Raw genomic sequence first — 23,055 nt, 5'->3', positions numbered from 1 at the left:
TGCTGTGAATGGGTGCAAGTATTTATTTTACTTAATGCAGTTTTATATAGCGTAAACTTTTCTAGCACCCGATTCTCTCCTTTCCTTCCCCCTTCTTGCTCCCCACCCCACCTCACCCTAATCAGGGCATATTACTGCAGAGACACCATTTGTACACAAACATAGCACCCCACTGCCCTCTATGGAAGTACCACCGAAAAAGTGAAAAATTTCCGGCAGATTAAAGATGACATATGAACCCCCATACCGATTATTTTAATGTTTCCATCTCATTTTGCCTCGTTTGTGTGAAGGTACGTTGAGTGGAGTAAAGTGATCTATAGTTACTAAGGCGACATTCCATACGATTAATTTATACGGCTCAAAGAAAACTATTATTGTGCCAGCAGAACAGCTTTATACTGTAACCACTACATCAAGCCCAATGAGAAAGCAGATCAGCAATGAAGCAGAAGGTAAATTGTTGGAGCAGTGCAAACCTAAAACCATCTTAGTACAGGATGAGTTGTGAACATAAGTGTGGCAGAAGCAACTAAAAATAAGTACTGTCAACACCAATAGGTCTGGCTTAAATGAGCCAATACAGGCCCGAACAAACACAGTTTGCATGCGTTGCATACACAAATGCTATTCAGCACATTAAAGCTAGTCCTTCTGGATTTGCCAATACTGGAACAATACAAAGGATGGGTTTCTGCATATAGCGCACACAGGAGATAGAGGTAACTTGAAAACAATGATTTAATATACTTTTCAGTATTTGCACTTTTCTGATGCCTCGTGCATCCCAATGGAAGCACTTTCTAGAGTGGAATGCAGCAGGACACAGCCAATGGCATGTGGTGAGAAAAACACTTGTAGATCAATACAAAGCTACGTATATTTTTAACAATATGGCTATGCAGCCAGAATCACTAACAAAATTCAATCAATACCACTAATTCATGCATCCTTTCCAACATTACAGGGGAGCCATTTGCTCCCGTTATGTGAAATGCACTTATCATAGGCTCCAATTTCAGAAACAGCTGTGGGATGGACGTGTCCAACCTGCCAAGGTCAATCAGCCCAGTGAATGAAGTATCAAGAACAATGCCATATTGGTGTGAACAGCCCCTGACTGCACTCATGCCTAGTCTTCACAGGCACGATCGCGCAAGTGCGACTCTAAAAATATACGAGCCCCTTTTCTTTTTTTAATTTACCAATCCGAAAATGGTCTTGAGATTAAAACAAAAATAAATAGTGAGCAAGTGAACTTACACACACACTCATTTATATCACAGCACTTTGGTGAAAGGAACTGAAGCACACACGGGTGGAGGAGCAACACGGAGCACAATGGAGAGCAACAAAATGCGCAGGGGAAAGAAGTACAAGCGACAGAGCAACAGAATGGCATGGTGGGTGCATACTTACAGATGGAAGAACAAAATACAGAGCAGAGAGAAGCACGAGTGAGAACAAAAAACATGCGCCATCACGGGGTTCTTAATAAAAAAAAAATTTTAAGTAGCTCCCTAAAAGCTAGCAGTGAAGGACACGCACAAGTTACGCTTAGGGGAAAGGACAATGCGGCATCATTTACATTTTTGACAAATAATTCTGATTTAGTGACATAATTTGGCCCACCATGCGTCAAAATCCTAGTGGGACTGACAAAGCGAAGGCAAAGATCTGCAGAGGGATTGGGAGCCATCACTGTGATAACCCCAAATGGACACAGAATTTAACCTATTTTGAATAATTCATGGCTTGCTGTGAAATACGTGTTTTTTTACCACTGTATTTTATGCCATAAAAGCACCTAAACCGGTATATATACATACACTTGAGCATTAGTTTCCCAAGAGCCAGCAAATAAAAGGCTGGAACTTAATTCAGATTCCAAAATGTTTTGTTTGTGCGAGTTTTTTTTAATAATGGACCTCGATACGAAGGTTTAGACATGGCAAAGTCACTATCCATGGGTCGAGTGAACATAAAAGGCATTCTTAGCACAAACAGCTGGTTAAGAAATTTTGCCTCCAGCTACTTCAAATACAAATTTACAATTCGCTAAGAAAAGTACTTTCATTTGGGCTTGCAGATGCAGCCAAAAATCTCCAATACCGGCCACCACAGCAGAAACTCCTAGCACCACAAGATTAGGCGATTTGGAAAACATTTCTTAAGCCGTCAAGAAGATGTCTTTTCAACTCTTCAAATCCCCTACCACCTCCAAGAGTGTCTCAATTCCTCCCCATGATAACTAGGATAGTCTTGAACACCAGCAACCTGGTTATCTCAGTGAAATACAGCAATAGTGCGTCTCTGGCTACCAGTGGAAAAGGATACAGAGGTATATTCCCAGTAACCACTGGCTGCCCTCGGATTCCATTAAAGGTCTTGTAGATATGCTATTCCCTAGACCATATCACTTGCGTCAGGAGACAACAGAGGTTATTTGCACCTCCCTGGCCTGGCCAGACCCAATTTCAATGGACTCTACGTGCGACAACGTGGCTGTTGGATTAGCAAATAACACATTGAAAGACCAAACAAAACCAGGGGCTCAAAGTGCAAGCCAAGAGCAACCGAACTGCTGGGATCCCGCCAGAGTCCTACAAGCAAGCCCCACTGCAGACAGAGCGACATGCTTTCGTCCGGACGGTGTGAAAGGTGAGTCCCTTTAAAGTACAGCATGCAAATAGGCACAGACATCAGGAGAAGAGAGACTGCAGAGTAAACCGGAGGAAAGCACCTTACCTTGGCTGAAAGCACCGGCGTGTACTGACTGAGTGGAAATGACATCTAAACATGCGTGTCACGTGTAGTAGAATGTAATTCGTGCCATTTCTTGTTTGGGAAGATTGCACATTAGTATGGATGGTGCTTTGAAATTGTGAAGCAAGCGTTTATATCAATTTCTGTTCTAAATATTTTAAATAGACTTGGACAAGACAAAATTGCATTTTGAAAGATAGTTAGGTCGCTGGCAGATGGACATTAGCTCCTGTGTGTCTTTAACATGCCAGCTCCTTCATGTCTGTTTAACCCTTGCATTATGGAGGAAAGAGCCTGCCCGGGATCCGGTTGGTGTTTGTTTTCGCTAATCAAATAGGCGTGTACCTCTACACAGGTTTTCTAGGTTTCTCATTCTACCTGCCTTTCCTCCCCACTATTGTCTATTTTTCCTTTCTACCTGCCACTCTCTCCTATCGTTTTCCTTTCTTTGTACTCTCTTCCCCTCTTCTGTCTCCTACTTGCTCATAACACCCTCCTCCCTTGTCCCTTCTCTCGCTGACATCTTTGTGTGTCACATTTCTCGTGTGCCCCCTACGGTCGTCCTTATCTATTTTCTCTCCCCTTTTTCTCCAGTTCTGTCTTTTTTACCTTCAATTCACTCTCTTCTTTCTTTTGATTCCTCTCTCTTTCAAACCTCTCATCTTTCCTCCACTCCCACTATAACCACGAGCCCTCACCAAAGTGTAAACACAGAGCTAGGCCCCAGGCTGGCAGTGTAAAAAATAATCAGAGCCTGTGCCCCGGTGCCACCGCACCGGCTGCACCGATGCTAGCTACGTCCCTGTTTGGCAGTGTACCCGAGTCTGGCTGTGCTGATGCGTGTTTTGTCTGTCTCTCTGTCTAGGTTCGGGCTGGAAGCAGGCTCCATGTAAGCACCCTCGCCCCAGCTGCGAGTTTCTCAACCTCTGGCCGCAGTTCACGACTCCCCACGAGGGAAGACACTTGTCAGTCAGCATGAAGGCGCACTCCTGCATCCCGGCGCTGCTGCTCGCCCTCGCGTGTGCCCTGCTGGTGTTAGGGCAGGACAGCGGGTCTTCCAATGGCGAGGCCCCGGCCTCGGGGGCTGCGGCTGCCCCCGTGACCTCGGCAGCGGGTCTCGGCTCCCCCTCGGACACCTCTAATGTCGCTGCGCCCCAGAACGGTTCGAAGACGCTGAGGACGGCGGGGTCCAGGCCCCTCTCCCCTCCCATGTGCACTTCCGGCCGGCCGCGCTAGGATTGGCCGGCCGGCTGAAGAAACCCACGAGCCCTCACCAAAGTGTAAACACAGAGCTAGGCCCCAGGCTGGCAGTGTAAAAAATAATCAGAGCCTGTGCCCCGGTGCCACCGCACCGGCTGCACCGATGCTAGCTACGTCCCTGTTTGGCAGTGTACCTGAGTCTGGCTGTGCTGATGCGTGTTTTGTCTGTCTCTCTGTCTAGGTTCGGGCTGGAAGCAGGCTCCATGTAAGCACCCTCGCCCCAGCTGCGAGTTTCTCAACCTCTGGCCGCAGTTCACGACTCCCCACGAGGGAAGACACTTGTCAGTCAGCATGAAGGCGCACTCCTGCATCCCGGCGCTGCTGCTCGCCCTCGCGTGTGCCCTGCTGGTGTTAGGGCAGGACAGCGGGTCTTCCAATGGCGAGGCCCCGGCCTCGGGGGCTGCGGCTGCTCCCGTGACCTCGGCAGCGGGTCTCGGCTCGCCCTCGGACACCTCTAATGTCGCTGCGCTCCAGAACGGTTCGAAGACGCTGAGGACGGCGGGGTCCAGGCCCCTCTCCCCTCCCATGTGCACTTCCGGCCGGCCGCGCTAGGATTGGCCGGCCGGCTGAAGAAACCCCCGAACGGGGATCGAGCAGGCCCTGGGTCCTAGTGCCTTCCACAGGGCTCGGGGGGGGGGGCGGGCGGGAGAGGACGAGGGGGGCGGGAAAGGTCACGGACGTCGGGAGGGAGGCGGGAAACGTGACTGACGTCGGGAGGGAGGCGGGAAACGTGGGGACGGCGGGAGGAGGGACACAAGGCAGGACAGCAGCAATCACGGCCGGGCCGGACCAGACTCGGGGGCGTTCCCGGCGTCGCGTGACGTCGGCAAAAGCCAAAGAATCTCGGGAACGCCCCCGTGTCTGGTCCGGCATTGATGGACAGGCCCCTCGTCCAATGGCTAGGCTCCATTTATGGAGCTAGCCAATGGGACGGGGGGCGTGTTCCATAGTGCCTTACTGTACTCATTAGATTTCTCTGGAGGAGGAGCCTAACGGCTCCGCCCCCCAGCGAAACCTAAAAACTTTAATAAAAGCGGGCGGCGTGCTGCGAGGTAGGGTGTGGAATTGGCAAAGAGCATTAAATAAATTAGTGTGCACCGATTTATAAAGCAGACCATGTAACAATACCAGTAAATGGTCCAGTGGTTATGGGAGTTAACAAATGCAGTCAAGGCGGTGCCAAAGAGGGACTAATAAAGCTAATAACGACTCTGAAGCCAGCGTTTACAAAGGACAATAACACAAGCCAGTTAAAAATTAGGGCGGAGTGGGCAGGGCTTCAGAGTCATACTCTACTACTGCATGTCTCGCAGCAGCGCACGTGAAACAATATACATATTAATAGACAATTTTCTGTTACATCCGCCTCACTCATCTAAACTATTTTTTATCAGACACAGAATCACATAAATGCAGAATCTCCCTAGAGGCATTAAGGAACATACATTCATCGTCATGACAGTGGATAAAATGGGGAAAAGGCCAGACAGATTAGTGAATGGGTGCACGATACCTGGTAGGCACCTTAGTAGTGATTTTTCTTTTTTTTAAACAATTTTCATTCGCTTTTCCATATTGCATTACATGAATGTAGGCATAGCAGTTGATATAAGCAATACAGTTAGACAACATAGTTTCCTGGGGCCCCCAGGGGTGGGTGGTAGTTCTAAGGCCTCAGGTTTGGTTATGTGGTTCTCTGTAGCTATTACGTGGTATGAAAGTGGGTCTCGTTGCCTTTCTGTTGAAAAGCTATTTGTCTGAAAAAGCACCCGGCCTTTGAAACTACCAGTGTGAGTGGTTAACCCTCTGCGGTTCTCCAATGCATCGTTAGCCCTCTCTCCTCTAGCAAGAGGACCAGTGAAACAAACCGAGTTTTATGCCTGCGAAGGATCCCTAACCCGCTGGCTTCCCAGGTATTAATGTCAGGGAGCCCTCTAAACTCCCACAATGTCTCATGTATCGTTTTCCAGTAGGGCTGTGTCGTGGGGCATAGCCAAAACATAGGCTTAAATGTCGCTTCTGGGGATTGACATCTTGGGCATACAAATTGTGTGTCCAGGTAAAAGCGTTGAAGCTGCGTGGGGGTGAAGTATGCACAATGTAGTATGGATAATTGTATGTTTTTAAAACGGGAATTTCACGACACTTTCTTTGGATATTCCAGGGCGTGCTCAGATTCCTTGTCATGCACCAGACGTCCTATCTCCTCTTCCCATTTTTGCCTCAGCTGGGCGAGTGTGGTGGCAGTTAGGTCTCAGATTGCCTTGTAAAGCCAGGTTATTAAGTGCCGCCCTGGTCCCATGTGAAGGATTGTGTGAAGTGCTGGGTGAGTCATCCCCTCTCCCCCGGATAGGTCCCAACGCGGTGGCTGCTGTGTCTATGTGGTAAAAACTACCCTGGAGGGAGCCCGTCTCGTCCAAGAGCCGGTCGAACTGTAGCAAATAACCCTCCGCAAATAAGGACCCCACCTCCCAGACTGCATATTCTGTCCACACCGCATTGCTCTAGCCGTGTAGAATTCGTCGCCTTTAGGTAGACCTGCTAATGGATACAAAGGGGTGTATAGGGAAGTATAACACGACATGCTGTGGAGCCACACCATACATGCCCAAGTCATCCTCACCTGCATGGATGTTCGTCGCTGTCGACAAACACCCGGGAGGAGTAGGCGACATAGGGCTGCCACAGTCATGGATATGAGGCGGTTTCCGCTAAATGGCGCCCTGCCGTCCAGCGTGATAACCACTGGAGCAGTGCTGCTTGAAAGTAGGCCTCTAAGGAGGGAGCTCCCAAACCCCCTTGATCTATCGTGAGTTGCAATTTTTCGAGGGCCACTCTCCGGCGCCCGCTGTCCCATATAAGGGAGCTCAATAGGGTATACAGCTCTCTGAAGAAGGAGCAATGGGGAGTAACGGGGGTGTTGGCAAAATAGTAGAGGAATAGTGGCGCTTGGATCATTTTAGCCAAGGCCACTCCACCTATGGGGGCCAGAGGCAGGGTCTTCCAAAAGATTCCGACTCCTCCAGACATCTGCCAGGGACCAATGCTGCATCCACAATCGAAACCGCTCAGCATGCGCCCAAACAGAGGAAGCGGCTCCTGTGGGGTGTAATCGGTCCAAGGATACGTCCAGTGCACAATTGTAGTCAGCCCCCCAGTATCCATGGTGATGACGTAAATTGCGCTAGGACTGTGGAGTCCCAAAACGGTCCTTGGTAGACATTGGGGTCGTAAATGCTGCCTAAAAGCAAGGGCTGTCCGTCTGGCAACCACTCCAGGAATGCATACCGACCTTCCCTGTTTACTACTCTGTGGGTTTCTTTAACATGTTCGATGCTGATGACGGAACCGCTCCGTCATCAGCTGCGGCTGGGCTGTGCTGATGACGGAGCGGTTCCGTTATGGCCAGGCCGCCGCGCCTGCGCGGCGCGTTCTATTGAGCGGGGCGGGCCAAGACGGAACCGCTCCGTCACGAGCACAGCTCAACCGCGGCTGGTAACGGAGCGGTTCTGTCACCAGCATGCGGCCACCGCGCGGCCGCCCTGCCCTGTTAGCTCTGCGGCGGAATAGCCGCCGCAGCGAAAGGGTTAAATGGGACCCCTGGCCTGAGCCAAATCAGTGCCCCCCGGGCAAATGCGGAGTACATGGTAGCACAAAAGGTGCCTCGCCAACGCCTCTGCACACAGCCTAGTTCAGTCTTTGTGACGTGCATTTCCTGAAGCAAGAGAATCTGTGCTTTCTGGTGCTTGGCATTAAATTAAACTGCATGTCGCTTACGCACTGTGTGTGTTCCGCTGATTTTGAGGGTTAGTAGTAATGTCTGCGTGCGCTAGCATAGCTCAGCATGTATCTGGGGAACGAGGGGGGAGTGGAGGGAGTGGGTTTGCTGAGCCCCGGCTGTGTCCTTGATCCCTCTGCATGTGATTCTGTCAGGTGATGGCATCCGTCCTAAGTGAGGATATGTCCGCAGGTATCAGGGGTTACTGGGGTGTGAACTAACTGCTTTCTGGGAACCTAGTTCCAACATTTGGGGCCTATCACAACTGGCGATCTGTCCAAACTGTGCTTACAACTAACGTCCTAATGTATCGCGGGGTTTGGGGTATGGTGTTCAGTGCCCGCCGTCTGCCATAGCCTATGCTGTTGAGTGTAGTGTCGGAAGAGCCTTGTGCACCTGGGGGGTAAAGTGCGCGTTTTTGGGCTCCTGAACATAAACTTAAGTAAGAGTTTTACCAAGGTTCACTTAGTCAAGAGCGGAGTTTCCTTTCAGATGAGCGTGTCCGCTGTGTGGCGAGTCACCAGGGGCGGGGTCATTAAATCTGCCCTGGATATACTCGTGTCTCTGGAGTTGTCCCTGGATGATAAGATGTGTGGACCATCCTCCCTGTCCGAAGTCGCAGCGGCAATGTCCAGGTTAGTCACCTGTAGGGCTCTCCTCTGCTCCACTATTTTTTCTTCGAGAAAGGGGGCCTGTGGTCAGGCTCTGGCTGCTCAGTCCTTGCCTTCTAGGGCCTCTTTTCCCTCGTGGGCGTCGGCTTCGTGGTTCTCTGGGGCTGCCTGCTGCTTCCCGGCTCGATCTGCCCCGGGCGTTGACTTCTGCCCAGTCGAATACCGCCTTTGGTCTGTAAAGAACTGCGTTCCTCTGTGGTGTATGACCCTGAGACCAGATGGCAACAGCAACAAGTATTGAATCCCCCTTTGGTGGAGCATGCTCTTTGCAGCCAGGAAAGAGGTCCTTTGTTGCTGCACTGCCTGGGAGTAGGCCAGGAAGAGCATTGCCATCTTGTATTCTACTTGAAGCGGGCCATGTTGTCTAGCTGCCCTCAGCCCCACATTACAATCCCGAAAGTAGAGTAATTTCATAAGTAGTGGCTGCGGGGGTGTCCCGGGGGAGGCCACCGGGCAGGGACTCGGAGTCCTCTCTACCAAGAAAAAGGGCGTAAGCTTGTTGTTTGGGGTGAACGGTTTGAACCAAGTTTCAATGTATTTCAACTTTTACCCCCTTCGGAAGGTTGATCACATGAATGTTACTGTGGCTGGATCTTCCTTCTAGGCCATCCACTTTCTCCTCCAACTTGGCTATACGAGTGTGAAGGTTTCACAGGATGTCTTCTTGGGATTTCAGTAGGGGCTGAAGGGTGGCTAAAGTTTTTTCACTGTCTGATACCCCATCAGTCAGCTTCCAATGATCAACCCGGAGCAGACCGAGATCCGAGGACAGGGCCCAAAACCTGTCCTCCATTGTGATTCGAGAGTGTACAATTGGTGCTAGTACTTTAACCAGTTTAATGGACATCGCTTGCGAGGTGGACTTGACAGTTGTTTGAGATACGTCTGGATCCAGTGAAGGCAGATGGCATTCCCGGGACGTAGTTTGTGGTCCAGTTGCCTGGCGTTGGCGTCCCATGGTCTGCTCGTTCGCGCAACGAGATCATCTACTCACCCATGCTCCAGGGCAACTCAGCGCCGCCAGGCCTTTTTATCCACCAGCGTGCTGCCGCCGCTTCCTCGTAACCAAGTGTTGGGGCCTTTCAGGGTCAGTGTATATTTCTGCGTGGCGTGTGAAGGCAGCACTGTCTCTGCCGGCAAGCTAGTCCCTCTGTCACAGAGGGGGCTCTCACCTCTCTTGTATGCTCCACTGGGCTCAGTACATGCGCAGGGCACCAGGGTCTGTGGCGGTTCTTCAAGTGCAGGTCCCTCGCCCTCCACGCCGGTCAGAGTCCTTTGTCTTGTGTCGCACCCAGGGATCTGTTGTGTGGTGCTAGACGGTTGACGCCCACTCTCAGTTAACCCTCAGTATCTTAGGTATGCGCCCGTGGACCAGGGGTACAGTCTTATTCTTTCGTCCCCTCGCTCGGTCTTAACCAGTTGCCCCCGTTACTGTGTCACTGGGCGTTCAGCGATGAGCATCTTTTCTCAGCCTGGTCTGGATTTCCCCCCTGGGGTCCTTTCCGCGTGATCCCCTCTTGGATGCTCCCGCAGGTGTCAGACGTGGGGAGGGCTGCAGATAGGGCCACTCTCTAGCCCCTGGGAGAAGGGTCTATTCTCCGGGTCCCTGGCTGAGTTGTGGTGTCCAGAGGGAGGGTCTCTTTTCCTCTGCTTCTCCTAGCCAGTTGTTCAATGGCGTCCTCCCCCTGCGTTTTCCAGGGGCAGGCTGCCAAACATCCAACAGTTCCGGGGAGGCTTCTAACCTTTTGTCTTTCCCTGCTTTTCCCTCTTTGGGGGGCTTTCAGTGCTCAAAATAGGGGCTTTCTTGGTGGGGCTGCCTTGCTATGCTAATGGGTTCGCCCGGGTTGTCGGGCCCCGGGCATAGGCAGTGCCATGGGTCGGCCTTTTTGTGTCTGGTTTCCGGAAAGTGGGGGGGAATCTCTGGGGGGGGGGGGTCTTCATCTTTCTCCCCCCCCTTTCTGAGCAGGGCTAGTCTTCCTCTCTGGTTTTTGCAGTGGTAATGGTCTCCTACGGAAGCCCTAGCTCCTCCAGAGGTCCGTGAAGACCTGATCTCACAGTGGCGTGCCCCAAGGCGTCACTGCCACTGGGTTTATGCAACAGGCGCGACGCTCACCTGTATGGTGGTTGCGGACGTGTCTTGGGTTCTATGCTGTGTAGGTATTTGTCTCCTCCCAGGACGAAGCGTTGGGCAGCTCGCAGTTTCGCTCCCTGGCTCTCCGGCTGATTTCCGTTCCTCTAGGGGGCCGCCATTTTGAATCTAGTGCCACTACAGGGGTGTGCGCCTCTGGAGCACCGCACACTCGTTTTGCTGTTGCTGGTGTCTCTCTGGCTCAACGATGGGCAGATGCCTGCTTTCCTGCCAGCTCGACGTGTAGGGTGGCTCACAGTGCAGTGTAGCTCCCTGGCTCCTCGGCTGCCGCAGTTTGCCTAGGGGGCTGCATTTTGGCACGCGTCAGTCTTGGCTTCACGCTGTCCAGTTCACCACCTCCTGGTGCCGCTTCCCCTTGTGTGGCCACGTCGCGGGATAAGACCTACCCATGGTTCCTGCCTCGATACCTCGGCAGACCCCACCGACCAGGATAAATCGGCGTTTTCAAAGGCTGGTGGCCGGGGCTCTACTCAAGCGCGTCCGCCATCGGCTGTCGGACTCCTCTTCTGCCTTCAGAACCCCCAAGACTCCAACAGGACTAGCTGCAGTTTATAATTAAATTCCTTTATTTTTACCTTAGCCACGCCCCCAGGCACATTAGTAGTGATAGTAGTGACCACAATTTAGGTAGTCGCCAAAGAAACATTTGAGATCAATCCGAGACAGATGTGCACTTTATGAGAGGAAATATTATTTTTCTGCAACAAAAAACATGGGAAAGAGGAATAAAATGCAATAAATCTAAAATGTGCAACCCTCCTTAGAAAGCAAATAATTGCAAAAACTTCAAGTAGAGAGAGTAAATGAAATTAAAAGGAAAAAGAAGCATCTCAGATCACTGTGATGGAATGAAGCTAACTAGATATGGAAGTTATCACACAAAGAATATATTGACAAGTAGCAGACACTTTGCTTGGGTTGGGGGAAGGAAGGGAGAGCAATGTCCCGTCCCATTGTTATCATCTAACAGTCATAACTCATACTTTCCAAGCAGAATATGTTTGCTGCCTTAAATAACAAGGAAGTTGTAGATGTATAGGGAGTTAGATCAAAGGTGAAGAAAACATCTTCACCACAGTCAAAACTAATTTCCATCATGTTGCAACAAAGGCATTCTAGTAGGTATCAGGCATTTTTTAGCAGAGTGGTGTACTGTGTACTAATTTATGGAACGATGCCTTCGTGTTTTGTAGGCACTACACATTACGGTTGGAGACAGGAAACATTGCCTTGAAATCCTCACTGTAAGACAGTTTCTAGCTTCAAGGGGGAGACGTACAAAGTCCAAAGAAATGGTAATTCCACACAAAATTTCACGTATCAAGTCATACCACAGAGGGCCAAAAGCAAATGAGGAATCTCGAGATCTACAATGTTATAGTTAGATGTGGGTCCAAAGTTTAGAAATGTCAGCACATTTCTTCCAAAAATGGGAGAAGGTCATCTGTTTTTTCCCACTATGCAGATGATGCCGCCCTACTGTATAATACTCCCATGTAGCAATTTCTGATGGCCCTGGATTTACATTACCAAAATAAGTAGTTGGTCATCAATCTTTTGAAAACTAAGAAAATGTCACGAAATAATTTATTGACATACTGATTAAAAGACAATAAAGGGATTATTGTCTTTTAATCAGTATGTCAATGAATTATTTCGTGACATTTTTATATAATGTATTACATTGAAATTTCTGTGCTAATTTAGTACGTCAGTATTTATTATTATTAATTTGTTACCTGAACTTTGCCAGTGTTTATTTGTTGCCTGGGTGTTTTATTTTTCACAAATTAATTGCCCTGACCTAAGAACTTTATCCTCATCAGGGGGTCCTTGTTTTCCACATAATATCTAGTAAGGTGACATAACCTCAGGGGCTCTCATGGTTAACTGGATGCTCCTACCATGAACTCTCTCATCAGATATAAAAGCTAAAAGTATGTCTAGTTAAACTTTCAGGCAAGAGCCTTTCAGATAACAAATGTAACTGGTAGGCTCACTTGGTAAGTTAAGGAAGCTGTGCTGTGTGGGGGTCAGTGTGCCAGAAAGTCGGCCATCTTTGTAAAGTTCAAGGGCGAAACACTAAAACGTCTGGTAGAAGTAAAGGTTAAATAGCTGTGCGAAAAGACCTTCCAGTAAAGAGTTCATCTGTAATAAGAGAAGAAGTAGTTCAACCAAAAGTGACATGGGTGGCTATTGATGTTAATACGAATTTTACTGAAGAGTCTTGTTTTTCAAATTTAAATAACATAATTTTAAAAAGTTGAGGAAGTGATTTACCCGTTGGTACGTTAAATGTTCAATATCTATATGGAAGAGCCAATAGTGTAAAAATCTATCAAGCTTTAAAGCTCAATATCGGTTTGTAAATTAATTAGAGGGAACTCCGGTTGATTTGTGTTTTATTGTTGTAATTGTTTTAATTAATTTATAATAAACATTTTGACTGGTTGATATTGCTAGGCACGAGGCAGTGGACCCTCGATCTATATAAGGGCATATGTATTAAACGAATTCATATACAGTTAGCAAGGTCGTGTAAGGTCCTAATGGTCAATGCTAAGTGAGTTTGTATTTAGAGAAACAAATGAACCGGACTCTTAAAACTACAGGCACTCTGTGGTACTGGACTGCGGAAATCGAGAACAGTAGAACATGTAGATTCAATAAAACTTCGCACCGGACAATGGGCTGCATAGTTGTTATTATCAGAGAGAATATAGTTCGTTTTGAAATAATATCACCAGGAAATAATGTATGGGATCGGTTAACATTACAACTAAAAAGTAAATAGCTCGCTAATGGTCTACTTAGTAGCTCTCCGAATAAAGTTTACTTAACTACATTTATGCTTGTTGTATTCTTGAAATATTATCGATGAAAGGTTATGTGGCTAGAGCACCGCTAGATGGCACCAAATGCTAATGAGAAATCTGGCTCCAGAGCTATATTTCGACTGAAATGTAAAACACTGATTTTTTATTGCGTGAATGAATGCCAGCCAGATCAATGGTAAAAAAAATCTCACATCTGCACACGCGCTTCCCATCTAGAACTAAAATGGGCAAATCTGAGTTTGTTTAGAATTAAGGGCCCCTCTTATATTGTAAGGCGTTACAGCAGAAATGACTGTTCATCCAAATTAATCGCCGTTTTGCGAAATTTCATACGCCAATTTTTTAGGTCTGTAAAGGCAGGCAAAAAGAACAATTGATGGACAGAATGCAGAACAATCTCATACATTCACCCCAGTACAGAGATCTCGGCCTAAATCGATTGTTTTGTTGCTCACCATGCCATTCCACTTCGGACCCAGACATATGCAACTCAGTCTTGAACCTGCGCCCAATAGGAACAGTCCAGCCCGAACTGCCAGGCCCTCCCTGGACTGGAAACAAGCATCCTAGGACAAGTTTCAGGGTTTCACCCCTCATCAGCCAGGATAGCTTGACCTTCAGTGGCATGTCGAGCACGGGACCTATGTCTGGGCATACCAGTCCCACTCAGGGTGACAAATGCAAAAAAAGAACAATTGATGGACAGAATGCAGGTCCCAGGATGCTTGTTTCGGGTCCAGGGAGGACCTGACATGGCTGTTCGGTCTGGACTGTTCCCATGAGGTACAGGGTCAAGACTGATTTACATATGGCTGGGTCTAAACTGGGGTGGCATGGGGAGCAAAACAACAATGGATTTAACCCAGATCTTTTGACTGGGGTGAATGTATGATTTATTCAGCATTCCGTCAATCATTTGTTTGCGTAGCACGTAAAGGCAGGCAGGCAGGCAGGCGGGATTATCCACAAAGAAACAGAGTATGCGTGCGGCATGACTAAAAGGGATAACACTGCAGGGAGGCGAGGGATGCCTGGTCAGGGGTAAGTGGGAAGATGTTGGGCTGGACTAGGATACATTTATTAAAGTAACTGTGATGTAGAGTTATCTGGCGCACTAAGTCTGTCACGCTGGGAAGACGGGAAAGAGTGTTCCTCACGGCATATGCTGAGGCGAGGAAGGGGAGACAACTTGGCACATCAAAGACGTCAACAAAATATTCAGGATGGACCTCACCTCTTCCTCTTTGTAGTTAATGAATAACTGGAGAGGCCATTCAGACATGTTAGCTTAGACACATTACATCCTCAGAAACACATTACATAGATTCTATATTACTAGCTAACAGTGCCAGTATAGGGAACAGTCAGCTCACGCCAGGCCCAGAGTAATGAAAATCATAGTATTTTAGCATGAACATTGACATACACTATACCTTAAAAGATTCCCGATGGGCTATGACACTTATATTTACATTAAATTAAGCAGGTAACCAAGAAATATTAGATTAGGGAGACGGATTGTCAGTAACTTTACACAACGGCGCCAGACTCCCGTTAAGGAGAACACATAACCAGATGGAAAGTGTGCCAACTTCTGAAAGCATTATGGCGCTATACATACTGAAGAAGCTCACTGTATAAATAAATACGATAATCATTCACTTGCATTTTTTGTTTGCTTACACACCGTGCTTTTATTACTTGGCTATTGTTACAAAATATTCAATCATATTGGAAACAAGACAGCACCAGGTACAGAGGTTCATGTCATTCAATATATATATATATATATATATATATATATATATATATATATATATATATATATATATATATATATGCTCCAAAATCCAAGGAAAATCACTCCTAAAGGAAGGTAGCACACACAGGGGAGGTTCCTCAAAGATTTAATAAGGAAACCAACAGCAACGACGCGTCTCGCCTTAGGGCTTCGTCAAGTTGTGCAGAGAGCCGAGGCGTGCGCTGGTATATTCGGCGCAATTTAGCCGTTATTGCCCGCTCCCTGATTCACTGCATTTTGCATTGAGAGGTACTTTATTTCAGTTCTAACCGCACGCCCATCCAGGGCCAGATTGTTGTAAAGACATCGGTTGTTGTGACTGTGCTAGCTCGATTATTCATAATATTGGATATTCCGTGATTTATGCATTTCACTTGGTTTTGGCAATCATTTAAGTTATAATGCGACTTAACTGCCTGTATTGGACTTGTATCACACACCGTTCCAATATGGCGACCATGTAACTGTTTGTACAGTCCTACCTTGATTTCATTGAATTTGCATGTTATCCTTTTTAAACCGACGCACGCCTCGGCTCTCTGCACAACTTGACGAAGCCCTAAGGCGAAACGCGTCGTTGCTGTTGGTTTCCTTATTAAATCTTTGTGGAACCTCCCCTGTATGTGCTACCTTCCTTTAGGAGTGATTTTCCTGGGATTTTGGAGCTAATTTGTACCTCGGGCACACCCCCACTTTTGGCGTGCACCCACTCGTGTGTGCAACTGGTTGGTGTTTGGAGATATATATATATATAGCCACACTGCTCCTTCGTTTAAAAAGAAGAACGGGCGCACTCCTTTTGCATTTTCTCCACAATACCATTTATTTAAAGCCAAGAAAAGAAAAGCATTCGATCAACGCATTTCGATGCCTCCTGCATCTTGTTCACGATCAACTTCCTGCATTTTTTTCTCTCATATTTAAGGCTGTCACATGCTAGTTTCATCATTTCCTAGCTGCGCTGCTGAGCATTATGGTAATTGTAGTTTAAAATAAAACTTAATTCAAAGACACATTTCATCATGGTTCATTGGAAAACAAAACCAACTTATTTCTTTAGGGTTACATTGATTTCCCTTCCCTTTCTTTAACAAACAGTTTTGTATCCCTCCAGTGGGATTTCTTGTTTCTTATTAGCAGTTGCTTCACTGCATTTAAGTTCATTTTGGGTTGCACTTGTTTCCCAATTATTGTTCCTGCATGCATTTATAAGTCAACCATCATTTGTCCATAATGTTCGACGGAGCAGTGTGGCAATTTTGAACGGCGTGGTTCCGCCGTAGGTGAACGCACCCGCAAGGAGCGCCTACATGGTCGGGGAAAAGTGAACCAAAGAGTGAATATATATATATATATATATATATATATATATATATATATATATATATATACATATACACACACACACACATACACACATATACCAGAGAATATCACGGGCGGCAATGACCCATGCATGAAACCCTGCCTAGAAGTAATGACCGTATTCCCCAGGTCAACCCTGTCCTGATGAGACCCTCGCACTACAAGTAGGGTTGAAACGTCGTCGGCTACACCAAAAGGATAGTCTGAACAGTAAAAGCACCAGCGAATAATCGGGTTGATCTTCCCTTGCACTGAGAACAGAACAATTGGACATTCTTATAAATACCAATAACCCTGTTTTAACAGAAAGTTACTTCATTGTCGCATATGTCTAGATGTTTGGTTATGGTCATGTCACTTGGGGTTTCTTTATCACACTCCTTTCCTTTTTCAAAAAGATCACTCACAAAATATAATGCGTCGTAACAAATATATGTTTAGAGATAAAAAGTAATCCCCTCTTTTTTATACATTTTTTGTGAATCACAATCGAATAAAAAACTTGATTCAGCTGAATTAAGTTGAAAGAAAGAATTCGTTCTGGCGACTTAATCTTTGAATAAATTAACTCTTGGCAGACGTGTTCTATCCCATTATCATTCTCCTGATTAAATCAACACAGAATGAACCTGTGGTAATAGGAAACTGTTTTTAAAATGAGTTTCATGGGAATTATTGTCAAATTAATACTTAATACCCAGTTCGCAAGGACATATGGGTTGCTCTTGCGTTTTGAAATGGTCCTTTGTCAAAATCTTTGCCCTGCTGGCATTCATAGAAAAGCACTTAAATGGCTGTCTTCATTTCTGAGTAACAGAGCACAACCGATGTTTCTACCACCATACAGTTCTAAACCCAGACTGATACTATGTGGGATTCTAGCAGGATCATAAGTCAGTCCAAAGCTCTTTAACATTTATCAGTTACCCCTAGCAAAGTGCGGTTTCTCCTTAATGTCATACGTCAGTGACACTCAAATGATCATCCTGTTAGCAGAAGTCTTAACAACAGCTTCTAAGTGCTGGTATGTTACTGGATGAGCAGGAATACTTAGATATTAAATGGAGAGAAAACTGAGCCGCTCAACTTTGCCCAGTTTCTATTCATCATGCACCTAATTGGTGGCCATCAGAGGGGAGAGTGCCCCCCACCTCACCAGAGATTGCTGAAAACCTGCCCACATATGTAGACAGTGCTATAATTAGATAAACAAATTAATATCATCATGGTGTCTTATTTGTACTTTTTACGCACGCTCCTTAAAAATCTTCCCCATAGCCTAATGAGTTTAGAATGTTGTTCGAGCAACAATATTGTCGCACCTAATTAGTTTAGAATGTTGTTCGAGCAACAATATTGTCGCACCTAATTACTGTGTGAAACCATGATATTGGGTCTTCCAAAAAAATCCCTGTAGCCATTACAGAGTATTAGAAAATGGCGATTAGAGTACTTCTGTATCCTCCTCATTTTAGCTCAATAACAGAGGCTTGAAGACCACTTCACAAGCTACTGGTTAGGAAATGTGCTACTTTTAAAACTCTGTATCGTGCAGATAACTTATTTATTGCAAGCAAGATTCTCCGGTACTGGAAGTCCCACAAAAAGTAATGCTATATGTCTCCCGCTGATCTCGGTGGTCCACAGAGGCCTATTTGTTAGACATTCCACGTGTCTCACCTACCTGGTTGAGAGGCAGGGCTTTTATGCTATCTGGCTCAGAGTAAGGAATTCACTTCCGTGTGATCAAGCTCGGAACCTAGTCATTCAAAATGTTGTAAAGAACTGCAGGCAGTTTTTTTTTCTCCATAAGTTGCTTTCCTTCTAGTACAGCACCAAGACACCCGACTCCGATAATCATGTGCTCTATACATGTTTCATTCATTCATGAATGCCTTCACTCACTCACTCAGGCTATTCCTGGCATAACAGTGACTCATCCTTCACACACGGTGGGCTCTATTGGTGGCATTCTCGCAATAACTAGCATAATAGTGCTCGTCTCATGACATACCATGAGCGTTCCTGATGATAATGTGGTACCCCTAGCGAGCCAAACATGCAGACACATTCTTTGCTATCTTTAATATAATAACCCCTTCCTTGGCATGTGTTGGGTACTTCCATAATATCCTGGTATCACTGGCACTCGAGTATGACAAACGGTGTCATTTTTGGTGCCATATGCGCTAAATCTGTAAAAAGAGGGGCGTATCCTGGACATCGTTCTTACTGCCCCTGGTACAATGGTGGCTGATTCTTTACATATTTCTGGTCATCCCAGGCCTAATGGTGTGAAAGTCCCTGTCATATGATTGCATCACTAATATTTGACTACAATGATAAATGGATAAGAAACAGAGAATCTGTGCATATGGGAGAGCAGTACATGCAAGTGCATGGGACAAACATATCTTTATTAAAACGATAAGCTTCTGGCTGTGTGAATTGAGTTATGCAAAACGATAATTCAGAATTTCTGGGTAAAATATTTCAGATATTGAAATCTAATGTTGGAAAAAATGGCTACATTTATGAATATAGTGAATATAGTAAATGCTGGCATTTTAGGGATAACACATGTTGAATATAGGAGGATGACTGCCGACTCTAGTTGCTTGGTAGCAGATGGCATTTAATGCAATGGCAGCTATCTCAAGACTTCTATACTGATAAAGCTTTCTATGGTAATAGAGCCACTGCTGTCAGAGGCCTGAGCATGTACAACTGGTGTAACCGGTCTGGCCCTGCCTGCTTCATGTAATTAAGCAGTAGCACTGCCACGTGGCTTTGTAAGATCCAGGTAGATCGGCTGCTTTTGGCTTCAATGCCCCCCCCCCCCCCCCCCCCCGCCCCCCCCCCACAAGCGCCTTTCAAGTATACAGTGGTAACAAAAGGCTTAGAATTTCAACTGAAAAGGATGAATTGAATGTGATTCAAAGGAAGTTATTACATACTTTCTGAAAAACGAAAGGCCACGTGACATTGCTTAATTAGATTATATCACTTTTGTAATTTCTTATGGAAAATCCAAGTTCTGCCATAACTTGTTTTCTATGCGTTTTTGAGAATGGGCTTCAACACGAGTATGATGTGCACCACAAACGTATTACACTAGTTCATTCAGAACCATTTCATTTAAAAACTGGTCTATAAAATGCACAAGGTGGCCCTGTTTTTACAAAGCTAGTTCTGGGGAGAGAACCCCTCTGAATTGCTGAGGAGGAAATCGATGTCGCTCGCTTTTCCACACTAAATTCCCTTAGAAATAGGTATTGATTCCCAATCAAAATCCACCAACAGCCACTGTGAGATGTCTGCTCTCTTCTCCGCTTTCGAACTGAAGTCTAAATTGCGGACACTATCTGAAATGTTCTGGGAGAAAACCAGCTGCACTTCTTAACCAAACCACTAGATGGCAGGATATGTACAGCACAGCAATAAAGAACTGCTTCCCAGTGCAAAATAAAGCAAGAACCAACACTCACAAAATGCCATTTGAAGATAAGAGTCCTAGAGTGTCAAAAGAGAATGCTAGAGAAACGTATTAAAGAAAAATTATATGGCCCAACTTCTAATTCTGGGCTCTTCGAAGAATCCAAAACCGTATATAAAATTGCTATTTCTCAAAAGAAGCAAACTGATAAGAGCAAAGGTGATCTACGAGACGAGTTACCCATGCATGTTTTTTTCTTATATTTCTGGGTGTGCAGATAACCAATTATTACACTGAACAGTATAACATGCACAGCAGGAGAAAGCTTACTTCATCATACAGGCTCCCATTCACATCTGCCCCATATATTGGAGCTACAAATGTTAAATTCTTCCAGTATTTGCGTTCCAAATCTTCATAATCCATGTATCTTGGGGTGCAATACCTGCAAATACAAATTAACCATTTTATTTTCAAATTTAGAACTGAATAAATACGCAGGAAAGCTATGGAATAAACAAAATGTTACTTACCTGTCTGTAATTGTAGTATTCCAGTGTGGATGTTAGTATAAATCCACATATTTAGAGTACTAAGAGCTAGGTGGAAGGTACTTGAATACTGTGAATGAAAGGTCCCATAACCTGTTCTAATAGTATTTGGATTTGATTTTCGAACAGAAAGACTAAATAAACTGTTTCTGGAGATTCATGAATTCTAATAGGAAATGGCAATTCATTGCTCACATGAAACCGAGTAGGCACGTGGGAAAGTAGAGTAACTATTACTCATGAATTCCATGGTAAGGCATCAGAAAAGGAGCAGTTAGTTTCGAGACGGATAGAAATGTGAGTGCACGGGGAGACTGCACAGATGTCCCAAGTTAACTGACCCTACTGCTGTGGGGAGGTAATGCGCCTGGGACTATTCAGCTCTCCGGATATGTACCTATTCTTGTTTTTTATCGATGCAAAAGCTGTTCTATTAAAAAATAAAGAAAGACAAGCAAACCTAAAAAAAAAAAACTTTCTCCAGGGCACCTAAACCTATAATAAAGGTACTGACAAATTGCTTTCTCCACTAGATGGGTTGAGCCCACCCGGCAACTTGTGGACTAGAAGCACGGCACGTAGAAATGTGTAGCTGAGAGTCTGCTAAAAGAATAGGCCTGCCCTTCAAACAAGCAATGCTTTAGGTCTCGCATTAGGAAAGTTTGAGCTCTTGGTATTGTAAATGACAAATTTTATATTTATGTGTTGGTTTTGAAAATAGCTAAATTAATAGCTTTGTCATTTACAATTCCAATAGTTTTAACTTTCGCAAATGTGACACCTATAGCATTTGTAATGCAATATGTGTTGTATTTACGTGTGCATGCATGTCTGATAATGGCAATTGTCTGGTACTTGTAATGCAGCAAGCAGGTAGCATGCACCTTTGATATTTCACAACAGGAGACCGAACGGGGTTGATTGTCCTATTTACTGCACGGAGTCCGGAGTTGTTGGGCAGCTGATTAGCTGCTGCATGGGAGGAGGGGGGATGAGGAGGAGGGGGAGGTCTGAGGCTGGCAGCAGCCAATCCCTGTGGCTCTTGCGCAGTAGAGATGATCCCGGGAAACTATGAGCCCGGCCAATGATCAACTCTTTAACCCGGTAGCGGGGTGAAAGGAGAGTTAAATATGTTTTTGGAGGTGGGAGGCAGGGCACACTACGGGGAGATGGAGCTTCGAAGCTGAAAGCACAGAGCTCGTGCAATGGGTGCCGCGCTACAATGAATAGTTGTAAGTTATTAACCCCTTCAGTGCTGATGACAAAGCCAGCTCGTCATGGGCGTTACCTGCGCTACGCGCATGACGAGCTGGCTTTGTCACGTAACGCGGGTTTTTAAAATTTTCAGCGCGCAGCGGGAAAACCGCTAGCGCGCATGCAGTTAAACAAACAGGCGAGCCATGCCCTGCAAAAGAAAGACCAGATTTTTATGTACCTTTATATAGCGCGAAGTCAGCCTGAAAGTATTGGAGCACCGTACATGAGTCAGAGGGACCCTGCGGTCCGCGCCTGCCTACCGTAAGGTTCAGCCTCTAAGTGACGTCAGGCGGGCGCACGCACTTCCGTGCAGGCGCAGAGTGTTCTTCGCCGCTTCTCTGGGTCCGCTTGCTGATGGCGTACAAGAGGCGATGGACGGCACTGGAGCCCCCGGCCGCGTCGCCCCCGCCCGCCTGCCTGCCGTAGCAGCACTGAAGGCCCCTGGCCGCGTCACCCCCGCCCGCCCGCCGTAGCAGCACTGGAGCCCCTGGCCGCATCACCCCCGGCCGCCCGCCCATCCATTGGGAGCCAGGCAGAAGGAGCCCACAAGAAAACAGGGATTTCATGAAGAAAAGAGCCCGGTGAGGTAAGGGTGGGGGAGCGTGTGTGTATGGTGTGTGTGTATGGTGTGTGTGTGTGTGTGTATGGTGTGTGTGTGTGTGTGTATGGTGTGTGTGTGTGTGTGTATGGTGTGTGTGTGTGTGTGTGTGTGTGTGTGTGTGTGTGTGTGTGTGTGTGTGTGTGTGTGTGTGTGTGTGTGTGTGTGTGTGTGTGTGTGTGTGTGTGTGTGTGTGTGTGTGTGTGTGTGTGTGTGTGTGTGTGTGTGTGTGTGTGTGTGTGTGTGTGTGTGTGTGTGTGTGTGTGTGTGTGTGTGTGTGTGTGTGTGTGTGTGTGTGTGTGTGTGTGTGTGTGTGTGTGTGTGTGTGTGTGTGTGTGTGTGTGTGTGTGTGTGTGTGTGTGTGTGTGTGTGTGTGTGTGTGTGTGTGTGTGTGTGTGTGTGTGTGTGTGTGTGTGTGTGTGTGTGTGTGTGTGTGTGTGTGTGTGTGTGTGTGTGTGTGTGTGTGTGTGTGTGTGTGTGTGTGTGTGTGTGTGTGTGTGTGTGTGTGTGTTACTATCCTTGTGGGGACTTGGGTGTGATAACACACTCACGCTGTGGGGACTTGATTGCACTGTGGGGACCTGAA

The 23,055-nt window shown here is 46.5% G+C and overlaps 1 protein-coding gene across 2 annotated transcripts in view; it reads right to left on the bottom strand.

Moving 5' to 3' along the window:
• Positions 1 to 23,055, bottom strand: part of KDM4C (lysine demethylase 4C) — a 2,012,700-nt gene that overhangs the window by 1,773,037 nt on the left and 216,608 nt on the right. For both annotated transcript variants that reach the window (XM_086961357.1, XM_086961358.1), the window contains exon 4: positions 20,394 to 20,508. In XM_086961357.1, the coding sequence (XP_086817483.1) occupies positions 20,394 to 20,508 (115 nt within the window). The remainder of the gene's footprint in view (positions 1 to 20,393; positions 20,509 to 23,055) is intronic.

This window comes from Lissotriton vulgaris, chromosome 3_1, assembly GCF_964263255.1.
Source record: "Lissotriton vulgaris chromosome 3_1, aLisVul1.2, whole genome shotgun sequence".
NCBI classification, from domain to species: Eukaryota; Metazoa; Chordata; class Amphibia; order Caudata; family Salamandridae; genus Lissotriton; species Lissotriton vulgaris.
The sequence above is the reverse complement of the archived record's forward strand: the minus strand, read 5'-3'. Positions and strand labels throughout refer to the sequence as shown.